This window comes from Brienomyrus brachyistius, chromosome 24 (assembly GCF_023856365.1).
Source record: "Brienomyrus brachyistius isolate T26 chromosome 24, BBRACH_0.4, whole genome shotgun sequence".
Lineage (NCBI taxonomy): Eukaryota > Metazoa > Chordata > Actinopteri > Osteoglossiformes > Mormyridae > Brienomyrus > Brienomyrus brachyistius.
In genome coordinates, this window is record NC_064556.1 from 5,856,395 (window position 1) to 5,874,262 (window position 17,868).

At 49.0% G+C, this 17,868-nt stretch overlaps 1 protein-coding gene across 3 annotated transcripts in view; it reads left to right on the plus strand.

The window, feature by feature from the left end:
* Positions 1-17,868, plus strand: part of ppp2r2bb (protein phosphatase 2, regulatory subunit B, beta b) — a 48,541-nt gene that overhangs the window by 21,152 nt on the left and 9,521 nt on the right. For 2 of the 3 annotated variants that reach the window (XM_048994733.1, XM_048994734.1), the window contains exons 2-3: positions 16,705-16,802; positions 17,647-17,812. In XM_048994733.1, coding sequence (XP_048850690.1) covers positions 16,705-16,802; positions 17,647-17,812 — 264 coding nt within the window. Of the gene's footprint in view, positions 1-14,653; positions 14,813-16,704; positions 16,803-17,646; positions 17,813-17,868 lie in introns of those variants that run through there. The other variant, XM_048994735.1, reaches the window with a different exon arrangement.

Genomic DNA, 17,868 nt, shown 5'->3' on the forward strand with positions numbered 1-17,868 from the left:
ACAAATGGAAATTAGGTCAAACCTTCCCTTTCCCCCCCTCCCCCGAGATGCTGTAAAGATTTACTTCACTTATCGGTTTAGTGGATACTTTTATCCCAGAATAATTTGGTCCGGAATCTAAACCGCATGCAAGCATAACCGCAGAGTTTGTCATATTATGCTGGTGTATATGAACTCTCACCGAAAGCTGTGCGCTTTGCAGGTTTTTAAGTTACCATTGTAGCCGTATAAATCAAGAATCTGGCATTTATTACTGCAATGTCTGGTCTCTGCGTTCCTGGGTCCCTTGATTGTAATATTTTGGAACATAAGCTGGTTATTGATGTAGACTTACCATACTAATAAAGTAAAACATGCGGAAATGCATTCACTATACAGTATTTTTGTGATTTATCAGCACCAAGGGAAAGTTTAAAATTACCGAAGATCTTAAAGGAACTGAAAAAAATGGAAGGAGTAGACCTTTAAGGTTACGTGAAGATCTATGTTTTCATGTAAAAAAAAAATCAGACGCGTGAATGCTGTGATGAATTTGTTGAATACTGCAAAAGTCAATGTGTGGTAAATGTGTATTATCCTGAGGTGAGGTACAGAGATTTGCTGTATGGGAACCCTGGAACATCTTTCACAGTTGGCCGTCCTTCACAGGCAGCCCCACTTCCTGTGAAGGTGTCGGTCATGTGATCTTTTATTTCCTGTGCCTTACCTACTGGACTGACTTTTCAGGCAGAGGCCAACTATCTCGTGTCCCCAGATTTACAGATTTGAAGCCTAAAAGATGTTTAAGAAAATGTGGGCGGTCATATTAGGATACGATGGCTGCGATCACCAATTCATATCACCTAGTTACATGGGTGTGAATTACGGGGGGGTTGTAACCCCTCCGATAATCAAAACCAGCCAATAAAATCCCCTGGACCCCCTTAAATAGGTGGACACCCTAACCCCCTTCCGCCCTCAACCCAAAGATATGCCCTTGCCTAGCGAGCAGAGTGATCCCACCATTGGGCCCCTGAGCAGGGCCCTTAACCCCAGTTGCCGCAGGGACTGGCTGATCACCTTTGACCTTCTCAAAAATGTATGTTGCCTCAGATAAGTGTCTGCTAAATTAATAACTGTAAATATAAAAAGCAAGTTATCCGTTTATTGTATATAACATGCTACATTTATTTGAAGAGTTCTAGGTCATTTTCAATGTGCCATTCTGCTGTTTCCCTCATCGTCAGTATCTGTATTTTTATGAGCTTCCAGCAGGTTTCTGTTAAAGTATTTTACAGTATTTTTTTCCCTCTGAAACTCAGCCCCTCTCTGCGGTGACTCTGCCAAACGGCCCTGCCGCAGGCTGAACGCGGCATTTTGTCATTTGTCACTTACGGTCAGCTTGCTGATTTAGATGATAAAATGCTTAGATGGACAAACAAGACAATTTGCTTGTGTTCCAGGGCTCGGTTTAGCCCCAGGATGGTGGGCGGGCGGGCAGCTAGAGTTGGGGATGCGGGGTGGGGAGGGCGGGTGACAGAGGTGGAGTGCAGAGTGGTGCTCCTACCTCCCACCTATAGATGGCGCACATTCTCTCCTGGTTATTGATTTATTGATCTCAAGCCTACGGTGGATGACAAAGCAGGGACCGTCTGGCATGTAGGCACCAAGCCTGTGACCTTTCCGAAACTCTCAAAGTGCTTAAAAAAATGACTCTGTGGTATCTAGGGGCATTTCACATCCCCTTATCAAATCAGATCTGCTCCTCACTTTAATTCCCGCGGCGTGTCGACGGCAGCTACTCATGAATATTAATGCTGATCCCAAAACACAGGGACCGATATGGGTGTGTCATTATGCTCTAAGTTCAATTACTTACGACGGTGGCTCAGGAAATTAAAATGGCAGGATTTAATTGCGAAAACAAATTAAACGCGGCCGCCACCTAAAAATAAAGGCCGGCGCTCCCAGTATGTGCCGAAATGGAGCGTTTACTGTAGCGAGGCCCAGGGTAGGAGGAATGCTAGGTGTGATAGAACACTAGTACGAAATAAGCAGGGACCTTTATTTATGATCTGTCCAGATTTTGCCCTTGTAAGCGAGAACAGGCTGGAAAAACTGCAGATGTTTGTCTAAAAAGTTAAAGACGGATATTAAGATGGATTATCAAGTGTTACTGGACGGCACAAACAACCTATATTCTGTTACAGAAAATGCAGGAGGGGTTCTGAATCTTACACTCGATCACCTGAACCCACACACTTTAATGTAAAAGAAGAAATGTGTATGTGTGTGCATGTTTGTGTGTGTGTGAGAGGGGAGGTTATGTGTATATTATTATATTACAAACGTCCCCACGATGTGATAAAAAAAAAACTGTTATTTTGACGTTGTGGGAGACATTTGTTGTTCCCACGAGGGACCAAATATCGAAACACTCAAAATGCTAAAAGTCTCGTATTTTGTTTGGTTGCTTACGGTTAAGGTTTGGGCTGGGGGGGGGGGGGGTCATTGTTGGGAATAGGGTTGTGCCCAAAGAAATGAATAGAAATATGTGTGCGTACGTGTGTACATCTATATGGTGCACAATATACTGTATATTTATATACTGTTTATAATCAATGATATTACTTAAAGGAGCGGTACTACAGGAGCAGGCAGGAAAGCCGAGAGTAAATTGGGTGGATTTTCGCCTGGCTGGTGAGCGAGACACTTGCTTTATCTGCTAAACGCTCGCGGTTCACAGGCCCTCGGCTTATCGCCGTCTCAGACACGCCCCGTGGGCTGTTCGCTCGGCGTGAGCCTTTTTCTTTTTTCATCTGCTAGTTTGTATTTAAGCCTCAACATGCAATGTGGTGGCGTGCAGAGCGTAGCCCCCCCCGGGGAGGAGCGATTAATATGATTACTAATGGGCGTCTATCAACATCGCCGTCTCCTTTGTCTGGCCTCGTTGTCATTTGCGATTGTTGCTTCTGGTATCATGACTGGGACAGGGGCATATACCAAATAAACCCACGCACTAGAGATAGGAGGAATACCGAAATAGCTAAATACACCAGAGACTTATTGACAGGTACTCAGACACCCAAATGGTGGAGATGTGATGTCGGTCCTGTAGGAGAAGATCTTAGATACTGGGGTTATGCTTAGTTCCTGAGATACAGGCAGCGGCGTAAATTGTAACCCCACCCGCCCCCCCCCCCCCATAATCAAAACCAGCCAATACAACTCCCCCAGTAATCATGTCTCTGATAAATGAGTGGAGACCTCAACCTCCCCGATGTTCAAACCAAAGTTATGCCCTTCGATACAGGGATGCTTTGCCTAATCAGAGTTCCTGATGGATCTGCCTCAGATTGCCTGGGTTGAAGTTCCAGGATCTCCCTGCTGGAGGAGATGGGGTGGGATCAGTACCCAGAATATGGCAGCCTAAAGGTTTTGGGTCGGTTTAGGTCAGCTGGGTAGAACATCTGGATAGATTTGATTAGTTACACCCTAAAACCGCTTTCAAATATAAGAGACTGATTCAAAAGCATGTACTGAGGTTAGGTGAGATGGGGGGGGGGGGGCTCCGGCTGCACATTGAGGTGGGGGCTGCAAGGGTGCGAAAAATAAGATTTAAGATGAAGGTTGCATTCCCACACGGGCAGCGGGCCTGTTGGAAAAACCCATGTTTACTAAAGAGGTGAGCAAAGCCTGCGAGCGTTCTGCCGGTTTTATATTTCGAATTCCGGCGCCCAGGAGGGACCTGGGGGAGGCAGAGGGACCTGCCCGGGGTGCGCCCCCCCCCCCCCCCCACGGAAAGGAGGTGGGCTCCTTTGGGATTAAAGGAAATCCGGCGATGAAGCCCAGTCGTAATTCCCGTCGGCTGGGGAAGCTGGCTGACCTAAAATCAGGAACCTTCTTTTTTCTCCATCTCTGCTCAGGCCGCCGTGGATCTGAAGGGCTTTAATGTCTGAGCTCTCTGTATCCAATGCCTTTTTAAGATGGCAGTATCTCCCAGCGCTGTGGCTCTAATTGGGTAAGGGGTTATCTAAAAAAAAAAGAAAAAAAGGAAAAGACGGATGGGTGGAATATTTGCTGCTGGAAACAGCTTCTTTATGGCTGTGCTTTTAGTCATAAATAGCACCGCATGAGAGCTTTAAAATGAACATCGTTTTTCATACCAGTCTGACAGTCGACTTTTTAAAGTGTAAGTATAAGTAAGTCCAATTTGCCTGTGTTACTGTGTGAGTGTGTCACACTGGACTTTTTTTGTCGGTGTGTGTCGTGAAAATATGAAAACTAAACTGAGGTGTGTTTGTCCAACCAGCTGCGGCTAGGGTGTGTTCAAAATTTCCAAGTTAACCTTTCTGATATCTGATTAGTCCTTTCAATCTGTCAATCAGACCCTCCCGCTTTTGTGATTGGTTCATCCCTCTTAATCCGCACTGCAGTGTTCTACCTTAAATATTATTGACATCTTCAACCTTTCACACATTTACCAGCCATGTTGTCTGCACTGTTTATACATTTATATTATTGTGATTTAACTTGTATTTATAGGGATTATGTGTAGCATTTAGTGTTTGAGACCCTTATGGACGCCAGTCCTATTTAAAGAATAACTGTTAAATGGATTATTAAGTGATCAGAGGATATTGTCCGGCGGCCACACCGCACCTGTTAAGCCTTGTTTAAATCAACAACAGCCTCTTTAAAGAATGGGAAGGGAAATTAGAGGATGATCGCTAACCCTAGTGGCAGTGAGACCCATGTTTCCTGTGGGGGCGGAGCTTCTGGAAGCTTCTAGTGGAGAGAGCCAGCTGGGCAGTGCTGGGGGAGGGGGTGTCCGTCTTCACCCTGATGGGGACACGACAAGCAGGTGGTGGAAAGTGGGCTTGACCTATTGGAGTGCCCTCCATTGGTATCAGGCAGGAGAACACACACAGCGCCCTCCTCTGGTCACAGGCAGGACAGCAGCACAGAGCCCCCTCCTCTGGTTACAGGCAGTGTGTGTAACTATCTGGCTTTTGGTCAGACTGCAGTCTGTGGCCACAGCACCCCAGCTTTTTAGTAAGACAGCCCCCCCCATGTAGCCCCCACCTGGATGATGCGACGGCAGCCATTCTGACACCAGTACGCTAAGCTAAGGTGGTGAAGGGGCAGGAGAGAATTCACCAGTTAGATACAGGGGATGATTTGGAGGTCAGTTTTGATGGAGTCCCACTCTGCCCCTGCTCGTTATAAAAGATCTCTGGGTATCTTTTATGACCTCAGAGAGTCAGGACCTGAGTCCTGATCCCAGGACAGGATAGCGACATTTTCACAGCACAGTGCCCCCATCACTGCACTGGGATCCACACAGGGCCCATTCACAGGATGGGCTAACCTGTTAGCCAAACCAACACCCCTTCCAGCAGCAACCTGGCTTTTCTCTTTGGCCTCCCGTCTAAGTACCGGCCAGGCCCAAATCTGCTCAGCTTCAGATGGATTGCCTAGCCTGAGCTGGCCACGTAATTTCAAATGGGCCTTGTCATCATCCAGCCCTGAGGGCACCAGTCCAGGCAGTGGCGAACACTCAGGGCGGGCAGTTTATTGACGCTCCCCTCCCCTGGCCGCTGACGGAGGAGCAATGGGCTTCTGTGGGGAAGCGCTGTACCCCCTGCTCGTGCACGCTGTCCTGGCACTGTCTGAATGACAGCGGAGCGGGATTACCCTAGCAACGGCGCAGCAGGGGACGGGAGACACCCCCCACGCACGTGCACGCAGGCTCATTAAGCGGTGCTTGTGCTGACGCGCCGTCTTTCGCTGGCACCTCCTCCCGGAAGTCCCTTACCGCTGAGGCTCGTTACGGGAGCCTGCTGCGAATACTCCGCACTTCCTGCGTGTCCCTGGGCCACCCCCGTCACTCCGCCCCCCCCCCTCGGAGACGGACCTGCTGTTCGGTCCCAGTCTACATGCTGATTGCCAGCTAGCAGAGACCCTGTTTAATATTTAAACCCGTAACTGCTGCAAACAGTGGTAGGTAGCTAATTTCTTGTATTCCTGTGGTTCACCCTGCCTGACAGTTGGCCTTGGTGTAGTGGCCGGTGTATCTGATGCGACTCGGGCACAGGCTCTGGTATTAATAGCCCGGAGGCAGCTGCACGAATCATCGCTTCGCCCCGTACTCGGTCAGCACACCTACACACACTTTCAGCTCCAGAGGCACGAAGGTGAAAGGAGCCGTTTGGATCGTGTGGCATTAACCCTCAGGGAATAGCGGTTGTTTGCAGTAGTGTCATCAGACACCGGCTACAGAGGTTAGGCCTTTGCAGAAGGTGTAGCAGTCCTATCTGTGATATTTTTAGAAATTTCTTAAGAGAAATACATGCCAAGGGGTCAATAAGACAAGATCAACTTTATTGATCATAGAGGGAACATTTGGTGCATAGAGCAGCAAAGTGCATAAAAAACATGTAAAACAAAGACAGGTGCACACAGCGCAGACAGGCGCAGACAGGTGCACACAGCGCAGACAGGTGCACACAGCGCAGACAGGCGCAGACAGGTGCACACGGCGCAGACAGGTGCACACGGCGCAGACAGGTACACAGCGCAGACAGGTACACACAGCGCAGACAGGTACACATGGCGCAGACAGTACACACAGCGCAGACAGGTACACACGGCGCAGACAGGTACACGGCGCAGACAGGTACACACGGCGCAGACAGGTACACAGCGCAGACAGGTACACACGGCGCAGACAGGTGCACACGGCGCAGACAGTACACACGGCGCAGACAGGTGCACACAGCGCAGACAGGTGCACACAGCGCAGACAGTACACACAAAGCAGAAAGGTACACACAGCGCAGACAGGTACATACAGCGCAGACAGGTGCACACAGCGCAGACAGGTACACACAGTGTAATTTCTAGTTTGGAGGTAGGGTCTTGTTATCCTGGCGGAGGTTCCTTATGATATAAAGGGCCTTCAGCATGGCAGATCTGGAGCTTGCAGTGGTAGAGCGTTGCGCCTGGGCCAAAACCGTCCTGCCTAAAGGTGACTCCTGATTCAGTTCTTGTAAAGGACCTTTAAAGTTGGGAAGTTTCAGAACCATGGGCAGCTCCCAGTAAAACAGAACCAGAGTGAAGGGGAACGGCATTGAGAACCTGCAATGCACAGCGTACAACATCAAGGAGTGAAGTTCTAGAATCTACAGCCTTCACGTATTTCACCTGCATCGCTGAAAGCGATCAAATATGGAGCTGCTGCCTTCAGGGAGACTTGAGCCTTGTTGTGCAGTTTCATTTTCCCGGAAAAATGAGCCTGGGCGAAGTCCTCCGAGTCAGCAGTGTTCCTCTCTTCCCTCCATCACGTCATCCACTAGGTTTTTTTCCGGACACGTGCATCTTCTCATTCTTCATCCGGAGCTGTGAAATCTCATCCAGACTGCATTCCCCGACCACTGGCTCTCTTACTAGTTGTATCGTGCGGTCCAGTTGTTTTTATGATTGTATTTAAGATTATCGTTAGTAAATCTCTGCGTGACACGCCGATTTCTGGTTTGAGGGCCATTATTAGTGCAGTCAAATGGGTTTTTTACGGTTTGCAATTAAACGCCGAGGTTTGTGCTGCTTTGGGAGCGTTATTCTTAACCTGATAGGCTCACAGGAGATTAATTCACGAAGACAAAAGGTTTTAAAGCACCCGAGAGGACAGTCTGGTTATTACAACAAAAAACAGCTTAGCTGGGTATAACCTTCGCTAGCCTGGCCCTCATTCACCATCTGGAGAGCAGTTTCATATTCCCGGATGATATCGGGGTGAATTTAATGGCAGATCCCCTGAGATGAGGGGTCCTTACTCTTATCCTCCCTTTGGCGTTATTGCTAACGCCGTGGTCCTGTTCATTTGGCTCTGTGTGTGAGCTTTCACTGATTTGATTTTAGAGGCTAATTTAATAGTCCCAGCTGTAGTTTACTCGGTCCCAAAACTAATAACGTGCCGATGGAAATTGCCGCTCTCACTAGGAATTCGGCGGAGATGGCAACGTGGATCACAGCGGTGGCCCCAAACATGCTGCTACGACGTTGCCAAATGGCCCGATCCTGTGGTTTGCCTCTCCTTACTCGCCTCCTGATCTTTCCCGGTGGTATTTTAAACCATGTTCCATGGGGAGCCTTGAATCACAGTTGCCTGCCTGATGTCCTTTAGTGACACAGGTACTGAATTCCTTCACCACAATCCTGGCCTGAACTTATGAAGGAACTTTTCCCGTTTCATTTTCTGTTGTCTTCAGATATCGCTTGAAGGGAATTCCTCTTAAGAATAACATCGTAGGTCATCCTATATCTCACTTTAAAATCCCTGCTGCGCTCGTGCTAATTTTATCGGAGGCCTTTTTGCCCCAGGCTCAGTACCAGCCATCGGAATAAGTCACCGGTGTCCCCGTAACTTTGCGCCGATACGCATTTCTCTTTCTCAAACGGTCCGCTCTGATTCCTGTCACTGAATGATCCGATTGTGTGGTGTTCAAGGCCGGCTCTGCTTATCAAAACCCAACTTGGGACTCCATAGATTTATGATTCCTATTGGAAGCAGATGTACATAGAATTTAGTTTGGTTATAGAGTGACATCAAGCAGCAGTTCTCACACGAATACACGCTTTCAGCAAATTGCTATATGGATGCCATCTATATAAAAAATACTGCATTCTTGGTTATTCCCTGCCTTGATTGGATTCGGGGATAGGCCACAGACCCCTGCAACCCTGAATTGGACAAGCGGGTATAGAAGACGGGTGGATGGATGGTATAGACGTTTGGTGACATACAGGTATGGTTAACCTAAATGATGCATAATCTTACTTATTCTAAAAAGGACCCCCTCCCATCCCTGTTAATGTGTTTTGAGTGCCGTCTGGTGGGGCCATGCTCGCCATCTTCTGATTCCTCGTTCCCAGGAAAGCGTGGGCCGCGCTGGACCGGGAATCGCTGCCTACTACACTGTTGTCAATGCACAGGGACTCGGGTGGGAATGTGATGTAATCCGCGCTGAGCGGAATATGGGAGACCGTCCGGGCCTGAAGCGGAGTGCCGCTGTTCAGATGGTCATACTGTCCCACGTAACTCCCGCAACTGCAGACGCATTGCTTCAGATCAGGCCTTGTGTTTTTAAACTAAGGTCCATTTTGCAGAGCTCAGGTGAATTTTAGGCTTTCCTGGGATGGACCCCAACCCTACGGATGGGATGAGCAGGTAATGGTGGCTTTTGTCCCCGGATCCGTCAGAGAGCAGCTCATTCGGGCAGGAAGGGGGCGCCGGGCCAGGTGGCGGTGGGGGCCTTATAGCCGCCAAACCCCCCTGCGTGACCGACGTGGTTAGTTCAGTCTGGCAAGCGTGTGGTTAATCCTGACTGCCAAGCAGGGAGGGGAAGTAGCTTCCCCCACCGGCGCTAATACCCCCAGCTCCCAGTTTCACAGCCGCTTAGGAAAATGGGGGGGGGGGGTCATATGCCCTCCAGTCACATTTATCATTTTTAGGAAAATAATCTCAGAATCCGGAGCTCCATAAAGCTCAAGAGGGTCTGTCATCTGGGTCATAAAGTGTTGATTAAGTTGATGGTTTTTCCGAACATGGCGTCACATGTGCTAGGTTATATTCCATTTCTTCTGGAGCTTAATAGATGTGATTAGTTATTAATAATATACATTATTTACCCTCATGCCTCTCTCTAAAATTGCTGTAATAAAACAGGATATTTATTATGCATGGGCACAGTGCATACGCAATCATCAGATGACCGTTATTTGAAAAAATAATGCACCACATTGAATCGATTGCGCTAATAGAGGTTTTGCTGCTAACTCAACAAAAATCCCCTTTTATGCGGATACGGATTTTTTTGCTGAAGGAGTCGCTGTCTGGCGATAATGTGGCTCAAAATGAGCCCGAAATGCCTTTTTCAGCAATACGGGTCAGAGGCGGCTGGTCCAATGAGGTCAAGGACGTAGGACCTAATGTTTTTGAGATTAGTTCATAAAATAAGTAACCTTGAAGTAACTCATTATTTAACTGCGAGACCATCTTGAAACTGACATCTTTTTTTCTAGAGGTAGCGATCGGTGTGTTATCTGGTGGCATTCAGGTGAATTTTAGGCTTTTTTTACGAACACTAAAGCTGAATTATTTAAAATAAATTTTAGCCGACACTGATTAATGTTGGTGCGCGGATTTTCAGCCTCTCGCCGAAGCTGCCGCACTAATCCGCGGTTAACCCGAAGCGGGCGGCAGCGGACGGCTTTGAAGCGGCCGCGATCTTTACAGAATCGTCGCCGGCGCGGGTGACAAAGGCGGGATTTGCGTTGCCGTTTAAGCCTATTACATCACTTGGGTGTCGGCCTCCCGCTCCGAGAGCAGTCAGGGTGCAAACGCGGGCCGTAATTATACCACCAGCTGCTTCGAACAGGGTTTTTTTCCCCCCTGCTTTTCACCGACGTCTGATGCAAGACACCTTTTTTAATCGCTTTACAAGTAGATGTGAGGCTGTTGTAGCAAAACGTTCGCGCTGACAGCTGCAGGTCTGCTCTGGGGAGCTGCGCGCACGCGCGCGCTCTTACCCGCTGCACCGCAACCCCTGCAGCGTCACGCGCGTGGTCCCCGTCTCGGGCTGAGTTGTGCTGCATCAGGTGCACAGCCAAACGGCTCTGCACCTCACCACGGAGGCCGCGGGATGGCAGAGCTGCCCTGGAAGCTACACGGGTCGGGATTTCATAAATCGGGATTCTGCCCCTCTGATGCGTGGAATTCAGCGAGGGCCTCGAACCTGCTGCCAGTTCTCCTTGACGCTTCCGTGACTTGATTTGCAGTTCTGCTGCCATTTCCATCCTCCTGTACCGCCCACGCTACCTACCTATTGGCCGGCGGAATCACTGACCTGGCCATCCTATTTTAACCACTCTTTTGGAGTCTGGCAGCTAATTGACCCACTTTCTCAAACCTGCTGCTCTTAACTCACCCCCCACCCCCCTGCAGACTGTCAGTGGGGCTTTCTTGTGCCTGCCAGCCCACCTGTGCATCCTGATTGCGATCTGCTGGCTAACGGGTCCTTCGTCCTACTCGGGACGCCGCTGGATTCTCAGAGAGAGGTCACAGGCTGGATTCTCGGAGAGAGGTCACAGGCTGTCTCGCCGTCGCATTTCCTGCTGCAGCGTGTTAAAGCTGCATTAAATCTGTTGATAGGTTTTGAAGCCAAAGACATTCCTCTCAAGGATGCATTTATTTCTCTGTGTGTGTGTGTGTGTGTGTGTGTGCTGAAAATGCACATTTCGGGGATATTCCTGTAAGAAACACAATTTTCATCATAGCAAGTACTTTTGATGATAGCTGAGAAAAAATGGTAACACTTCAGTCTTATATAATGCACTATAGGTACTTCATAATGCATTATAATGGTCATTATAAGAATTAATGAAGCATTACAGCATCTTCTATTGACAGTCATAAAGCATTATAGTGTTGTGATAATACTTCATAAGCGCCAATGAACCTCTCATCTATAATGCACTATAGATACATTCATAATGCATGATAATGTTCGGTACAAGAATTACGGATGCATTGTATTGCAATCTGAAGATCTCTGTAGTGCTGTAGCGATATCTATAGATGAAAGATTCATAATGCAAATTAACCTTGGCTATAATGTGTTATGTCTATTTATAAATATTTATAGCCAAGTTTATAATGCTTTATGGATGCATTATAATGTGTTCTGCTCAAATTTTTTTTCCTCACTGTTGCCACACAGGAGTGAAAATCACCCAAATTATACTGAATAAATTCGCACGTGAGACGTGCACAGTGCTTTTATTTTAGCCACTCTTCAGATTAGCCTCGCCATGGCAACGCAACCTAGACGGCGGGGGAGCGGGGGGGGGGGGGGGGCCTTGGATAGTATCATCTCATTGCCTGAATATTCTTCCCTCATATCATCACACTCCATGACATGTATATTGTCAGTAGTAATTTTACTGGAAATTGATTTATCCCTCGCCCTGAATCGGGTTATCGCCACTCCCTGTATTCTATTATTTTTCCCCCTATTGCTTGTATTTATATTTACCGTGCTTGCAGGTATCCAATCTCCCGCACGATCGGCAGCAGGCAGCGTGATTGTTTCACAGCGATGGCTTGTTCTCTCTCATACATGTTTAATATGAGGGTGAGGGCACTGGAGGGAGAGGAGGGTAGTAACAAGATGTGTGGATTCCTGAACTCCACGAGATTAAACAAGATTACCATCAGGTCAGGGTTACTACGCTTTGATATCAAACCCTGACCTGTGACCCCTGTATTTCATGTGTGGCTGACGGGGAGATTTACAGACCCATGTTGCCTTTAGAATCAAATCTTATCTGCAGAAATGTAAAGTGATACAAATACGTATGTGTACAGGAACCGCAGTGCTACCGGACCGGACAGAAGTTCCAGTGCCGGTCATCAGCGTATTGTCATCCCCGCCGCAGTAGTGGTACAGTCCATCTGCCATGCACTCTGCTTAATGCACGGACGGGCCACCTGCCTTTAAGGGTGTCCATCGTCAGCAGGAAATTATTGATGCATCTTCTGATAGCGAAGCAATTTCTTCCACTTCTGGTATCAGATCCAAACCCACCAGGCTCGTAATCCTTGGTACATATAGCTCGGCTCGCGATGACGAGAGATTGCCTGCACCTGACATCCGAACTGTTGGGTGTGACCGCTGTCACCTTGATGAGCTGTACAGATGAATCCCAATATGCACCTGATTAGCGTGAAGGTCAGGGCAGAGGTTTAAGATTTCATTTATGAAGGCAGGACCATCTGAACACAATATGGGCTGGGAGTGAACGGTGATGTGAAGAAAGAAATGTTTTAAAGGCGGTAAAAGTGTGTCTACCTGCTTTCCGACAGAATCTCGCAAGCTCGTGTGCCGTTTTTCATATGGTCACTCTTAAAACGATTCTGTTCAGTGTGTTTATTCCAGTTTTCAGGTTGTTTATTCTTGTATACGGTTATTAGGCTTTGGAGCTATCGTATTTCTTCATACCATCCACACATTGCACTGCAGTATACCGTATTTTGACGGTATTTTCAAAAGCAATGATGGTTCAGTATTTTGAAATCTTGGCAGTAAGTGTCTCCTGCACAAATAATTCCAAGTTTTCGAAACGCCCCAGTTTACCCATACTACCGTGGCGTTACCATGACATCCCCCCAGTGTTTATTCATCCAGATTTTTCTAATAATAAACGCAGTGTTACAAAAAACAAAATTTGCAGACACGCTCACTTTGGATCTAATAATTATTGTTGTTTTTAACGTAAAACAAAAACAGGGTTAAAATCAAATTCAGCGGGGAGTTGAAGCCACACATTAGCGCGATGCTGAGTCTGCGCTTTTCTGTGACTAATCCCCTGAGGTGTGTAACGCGATGCCTGGCCTGAACCATCGGCAGTGACCGTGTCTGTTGTCTGGTGACCTGGCCGTGTGGGCCATAGACCTGTGCCATGGTAATGTGGCTCTGATACTGCAGTGTAGACCCCCCCCCCCCCCCCCCCCCCCGTCAGATCACCTCGTCAGAAGTCGATATGTAAACTCTTTGGTAGAATATGGATGCAATTTTTCGTATTTTACAGGAAGTGTGACCCACGTCACTCTGGATAGCGTGCAGCCTCCTGATTGTGATGCAGATCTGTGATTTCGAACAGCGATGCGATGGTGCTCTGCGATGGTGCTCTGCGATGGTGCTCTGCGTGACTCCGATGAGCCCCGCATCTGGGCCCTTCGTTAAAGCTGACGCCATTGTGTGGGAGTCGAAGGATAAACACTCTACGACAGGCCGAACGGGACATAAAAGCCGCCTTTCACGACGGCGGGGGGAGAGTTTTCTAAGCGGTACCATTGTCAGCTTCGCACTGTGGCAAACCGCGATCGCCATCGCAGAAGCAAACAGGCAGGCTTTGTATTTTATCGTGTGCTTGTTGTGCAAAGCTGTGTTTGTGACAACAGCCGCAGGTGATGACCTAAGATCCCCAGCTGAGACACAGTTTGTGTGTAGGGGCAAAGTGTCACGGGGTTACCCCCGGCATTAGGATTCTGAGGACAAATACGATTTCAGGTAGAAGCCGTCTCATTTGACGTAATCCAACTTCGAGGAAATAACACCGGTCAGTGTATTTTTTTGTGGAGTTTTAGTGTAATCCCTAAATATCCAGTTATTACATTTTGCTCTGAGGGCGAAAAAAAAATAAACCACAACATGATATCATATCTTCAGAAAGGGTAGGAACAACATTCTCCGTCGAATGTCGCTCTTCTTGGCCGAGGAGGGGGTCGTCATGGAAACCGATTTTTTAAATTCTTTCAGCAGCTTTAAATCTATGGAGGTGAATATGGGTAAAAATAACAATATAACTATCGTCCAGTCCTCCTCCTCTCTCACCCTGCCTCTCACTGCATCGCCTCCTTTGGACGTACCTCCCCAGACGTGAGATGGGAATGTTATCTGTGGGTTCGTTATTGCGTGTTTGGGGGCGGGGGGGGCAGGCTTTAATTCCAATCGTTTTGAAGGGGAGACCCTCTCCGCATTCGAGCACGCTCCCGGATCGCTCGCTCAGCCGCGTCCGTTTGGAGGGAGGTGTCCGATCTGGAGGCGGGGGGGGGCAGGCTCTCGACGATAACCCGCCTACGGACGTCGAGGCTTGTCGCCGGGGCGATGCATCTCTGCCCATTTCTCCGAAGATTAGCCAGCGGGAATCGCTAAGGGAACAGCGAAACAGATGCATCTCTTTGACGAGGACAAAGAGAAATGCGTGAAAGGTAGGCATTCCTGCAGAGGAATCTCTGCTCGCCCGATGCTCACGCTCTGAATTCAGAGAGTTGGGTGACAGGAGGATGCTCTGTTTCTATGGTACCGCTTCATTGCGATGCTGTTATGTAGAGAGGTTCTCGACCCGCATTCGTGGCTTGTCTTTCATGGGCTTCCTATAAATGCACCACTGATGCGCTGATGGGATCTCTCCTTTTTGCGATATCACCTCCTTGGCTTTTTGGGCATTTGGAAAAGTATAACGAACCTTGTACATTCACGCGCTGATCTCCGAACCAATGCGGGACGCTTGTTTTCCATTTGACGTGCACGCATCAGACAAGTCGATTCTGTCCTATGGAGAAAGTTGATTTCTGCTACGTTTTACCTGACATGGAGCGATTAGTCTTTAGGAGCCTGGCGGTATTTCTCTGAAGGCAAATCCGCTTGTTTATGCCAGAGATCTGTCAGGGAGTGAGTCACTCTCAGCCTTCGGAATGCTGCAATATTCTCTCTTTTTTTTTTTCCACGTATCTGTTGCATAATTAAATCCGAGTTTGCCCCAGTTTTGGCCTCGTCGGTAGGTGGCGGGTGGGGGGATGGGGGTAACAGGCTCACTGATGAACTCACCCACCGCTGCCATTGGTGACCGCGATCATGTGACTTCCCCTGATTCCGCAGATCTAGGCTAGTAGCTCGACACCCTGCTGGTTTGCAGCAAAACATCGGCGAGGGGAGCCAAGTGGGCACTAGCGAGCCGGTGCGTCAGAGTGGACCGGGACACGGCTGATTCTGGATCAGGTCGTCCGCTCTGTGCCAGTTCAACAGCGATACCACAACGTCCACCTGCAATTTTATGCCTGTGTGTTTATCTAGCTATGTATATTCATGCAGGCCCGTAGCCAGAAAGTAATTTAATGGGTCCCCCCTCATAAGTTATGGGGAGGGGAGAGGGGGTCAGGGTCCTAACGTGATATTTTATTACCTGTCTACATGCCTGTAGTCATGCTATGTGAAATATGTAATTATTTCTATACCTCCGAATCTGCAAGCTGAATTGATCTCTCAGCTGTCCGAAGGAATCGAATGCCGTGATATAAAACTCCAGCATCTGACTGCTGACACCATCTCATGCTCTTTTTTTTTATAACTGTTTGATCATGCCCAATTACAGTTAGCCATGACATGTATGAGAAGCGTAGGAATCATGTCCGGGGGGGGGGGGGGGGTGTGAGTGGGTGCAGGGATTTGCATACCAATGAAACGATGACAGGAAGCCTCTGAAGGTTGCTTTGTTGTCGAGGGGATGATGGGTAAACGCGGCGGATCGCGGATCGTCACTCGACGGCCGCCATCATCTCTGCGATGGACGGCCCTTGACACCCGTGTAGGGAATCCTGTAAAAGCCACTTCAAAGGCTGCTGTTCCTTCCCTTTCTCCCCCCGGACTATTCCGTTGCCGCGTGAAGCGCTTCGAAACAGTAATTCTTGAGACCGTTCATTATCCTCACTCAGCCCTTTGTTGCTGAATCCCACTCAGTTACTACCCTCCGACCGGTGATCGGGAGGTGATGTGGTTCTCCAGGCTATTCGCCCGATGCCTTTGTGCATGTAGCGGTAGGATTGTCCAAGGTCTGGACAGTCGCCCCCACCGCACTTTCTTGTGAGGGGTCGGCGTGTGGCTCAGTGCCCTGACCCATCCTGAAATAGCAAGGTTATCAGTTCAGATCCCAGGTTCAGAAAGATTGAGTGAGTCCTTTAATCCCCAGATGCTATTGGGAGTGTCTGCTTCCTGTCACCAAGACAAATGTGCGTTGCATCGGATGGAACTGTCTGATAAATAAACAAAACGTAAATGCTCGAGTGACTCAGCTTTTTGTGCCCCCCTCCCCTTCAATTCACAGCTGACATCATCTCCACCGTTGAGTTCAACTCGACTGGGGAGCTCCTGGCTACGGGGGACAAAGGCGGGCGGGTCGTGGTGTTCCAGCGAGAGCAAGAAGTAAGAGCTCGCCGCTCGTTCCTCCTGTGTCACGTTTCAGGTCATGCCGCTGTGAGGTGGGTGCAGGAACAGGACATTATGTTCTGGGGGGGGGGGGGGTAGATTTGGGATCAGGCTCAGCCTTCTGGCAGCCTTGGAAGCTCTTTGAAGTTCCATTTTGGAAACGGTGTGAAAGAACATGACACCCCCTGAATATGTAGTTTGATTGAGGCACAGCCTCCGTGTCGGGGCTTAAAAACCCGGCGCCCCCAGTGCTTTGATGCCCAAGTGTGATGTCTGTTAATCCACATCCATCCGAGCAAGCCCCCCCCCGTCTCTCCCCTCCCCCAGCCAAGAGAGGAGCCACCTCCTCCTTTGATGCTTATTTTGTCCTTCTCCTCTAAAGCTGATGCCCCCACTGGTTTGATCCCAGCTCATTATGGAGATGTCACCCAGTACATTTGCCCCCTTGCTTCAGGCTACACAAAACCTCCGTGGCCTCATGGCAGCTCTACCTTTGAGCTCAGCCTCAGTATGGCTCCAATAGAGTGGTGTTCTCCAATCCGGTCTTTGGGGACCCCCAGCCGGTCCACGTTTTTGCCCCCTCCCAGCTTCCTGCCAAACAGTCCTACATTTTTATTAGTAGGCAGTGTTTCTCAGTCCGGTCCTTGGGGACCCCCAGATAGTCCACATTTTGTTCCCTACCGGGAGCTGGGAGGGAGTAAAGACATGGACTGGCAGGGGGTCCCCGAGGATCGTGTTGGCAAACACTGGTCTAGGGCATCCCACTCATCAGCACCCTGCTTCACCAGCCTGACTGAGCCGGCTGCTGCCTCCTTCTGATCCCTCCTTCCTCTGTCTGCAGAGTAAGAGCCAGCCGCACCGAAGAGGCGAGTACAACGTCTACAGCACCTTCCAGAGCCACGAGCCGGAGTTCGACTACCTGAAGAGCCTGGAGATTGAGGAGAAGATCAACAAGATCCGATGGCTGCCCCAGCAGAACGCGGCCTACTTCCTGCTCTCCACCAACGGTGCGGCGGCCGGCTCTGCTCTTCCTCTTTGGGCCGAATCACTGTTTGGCGGCTGG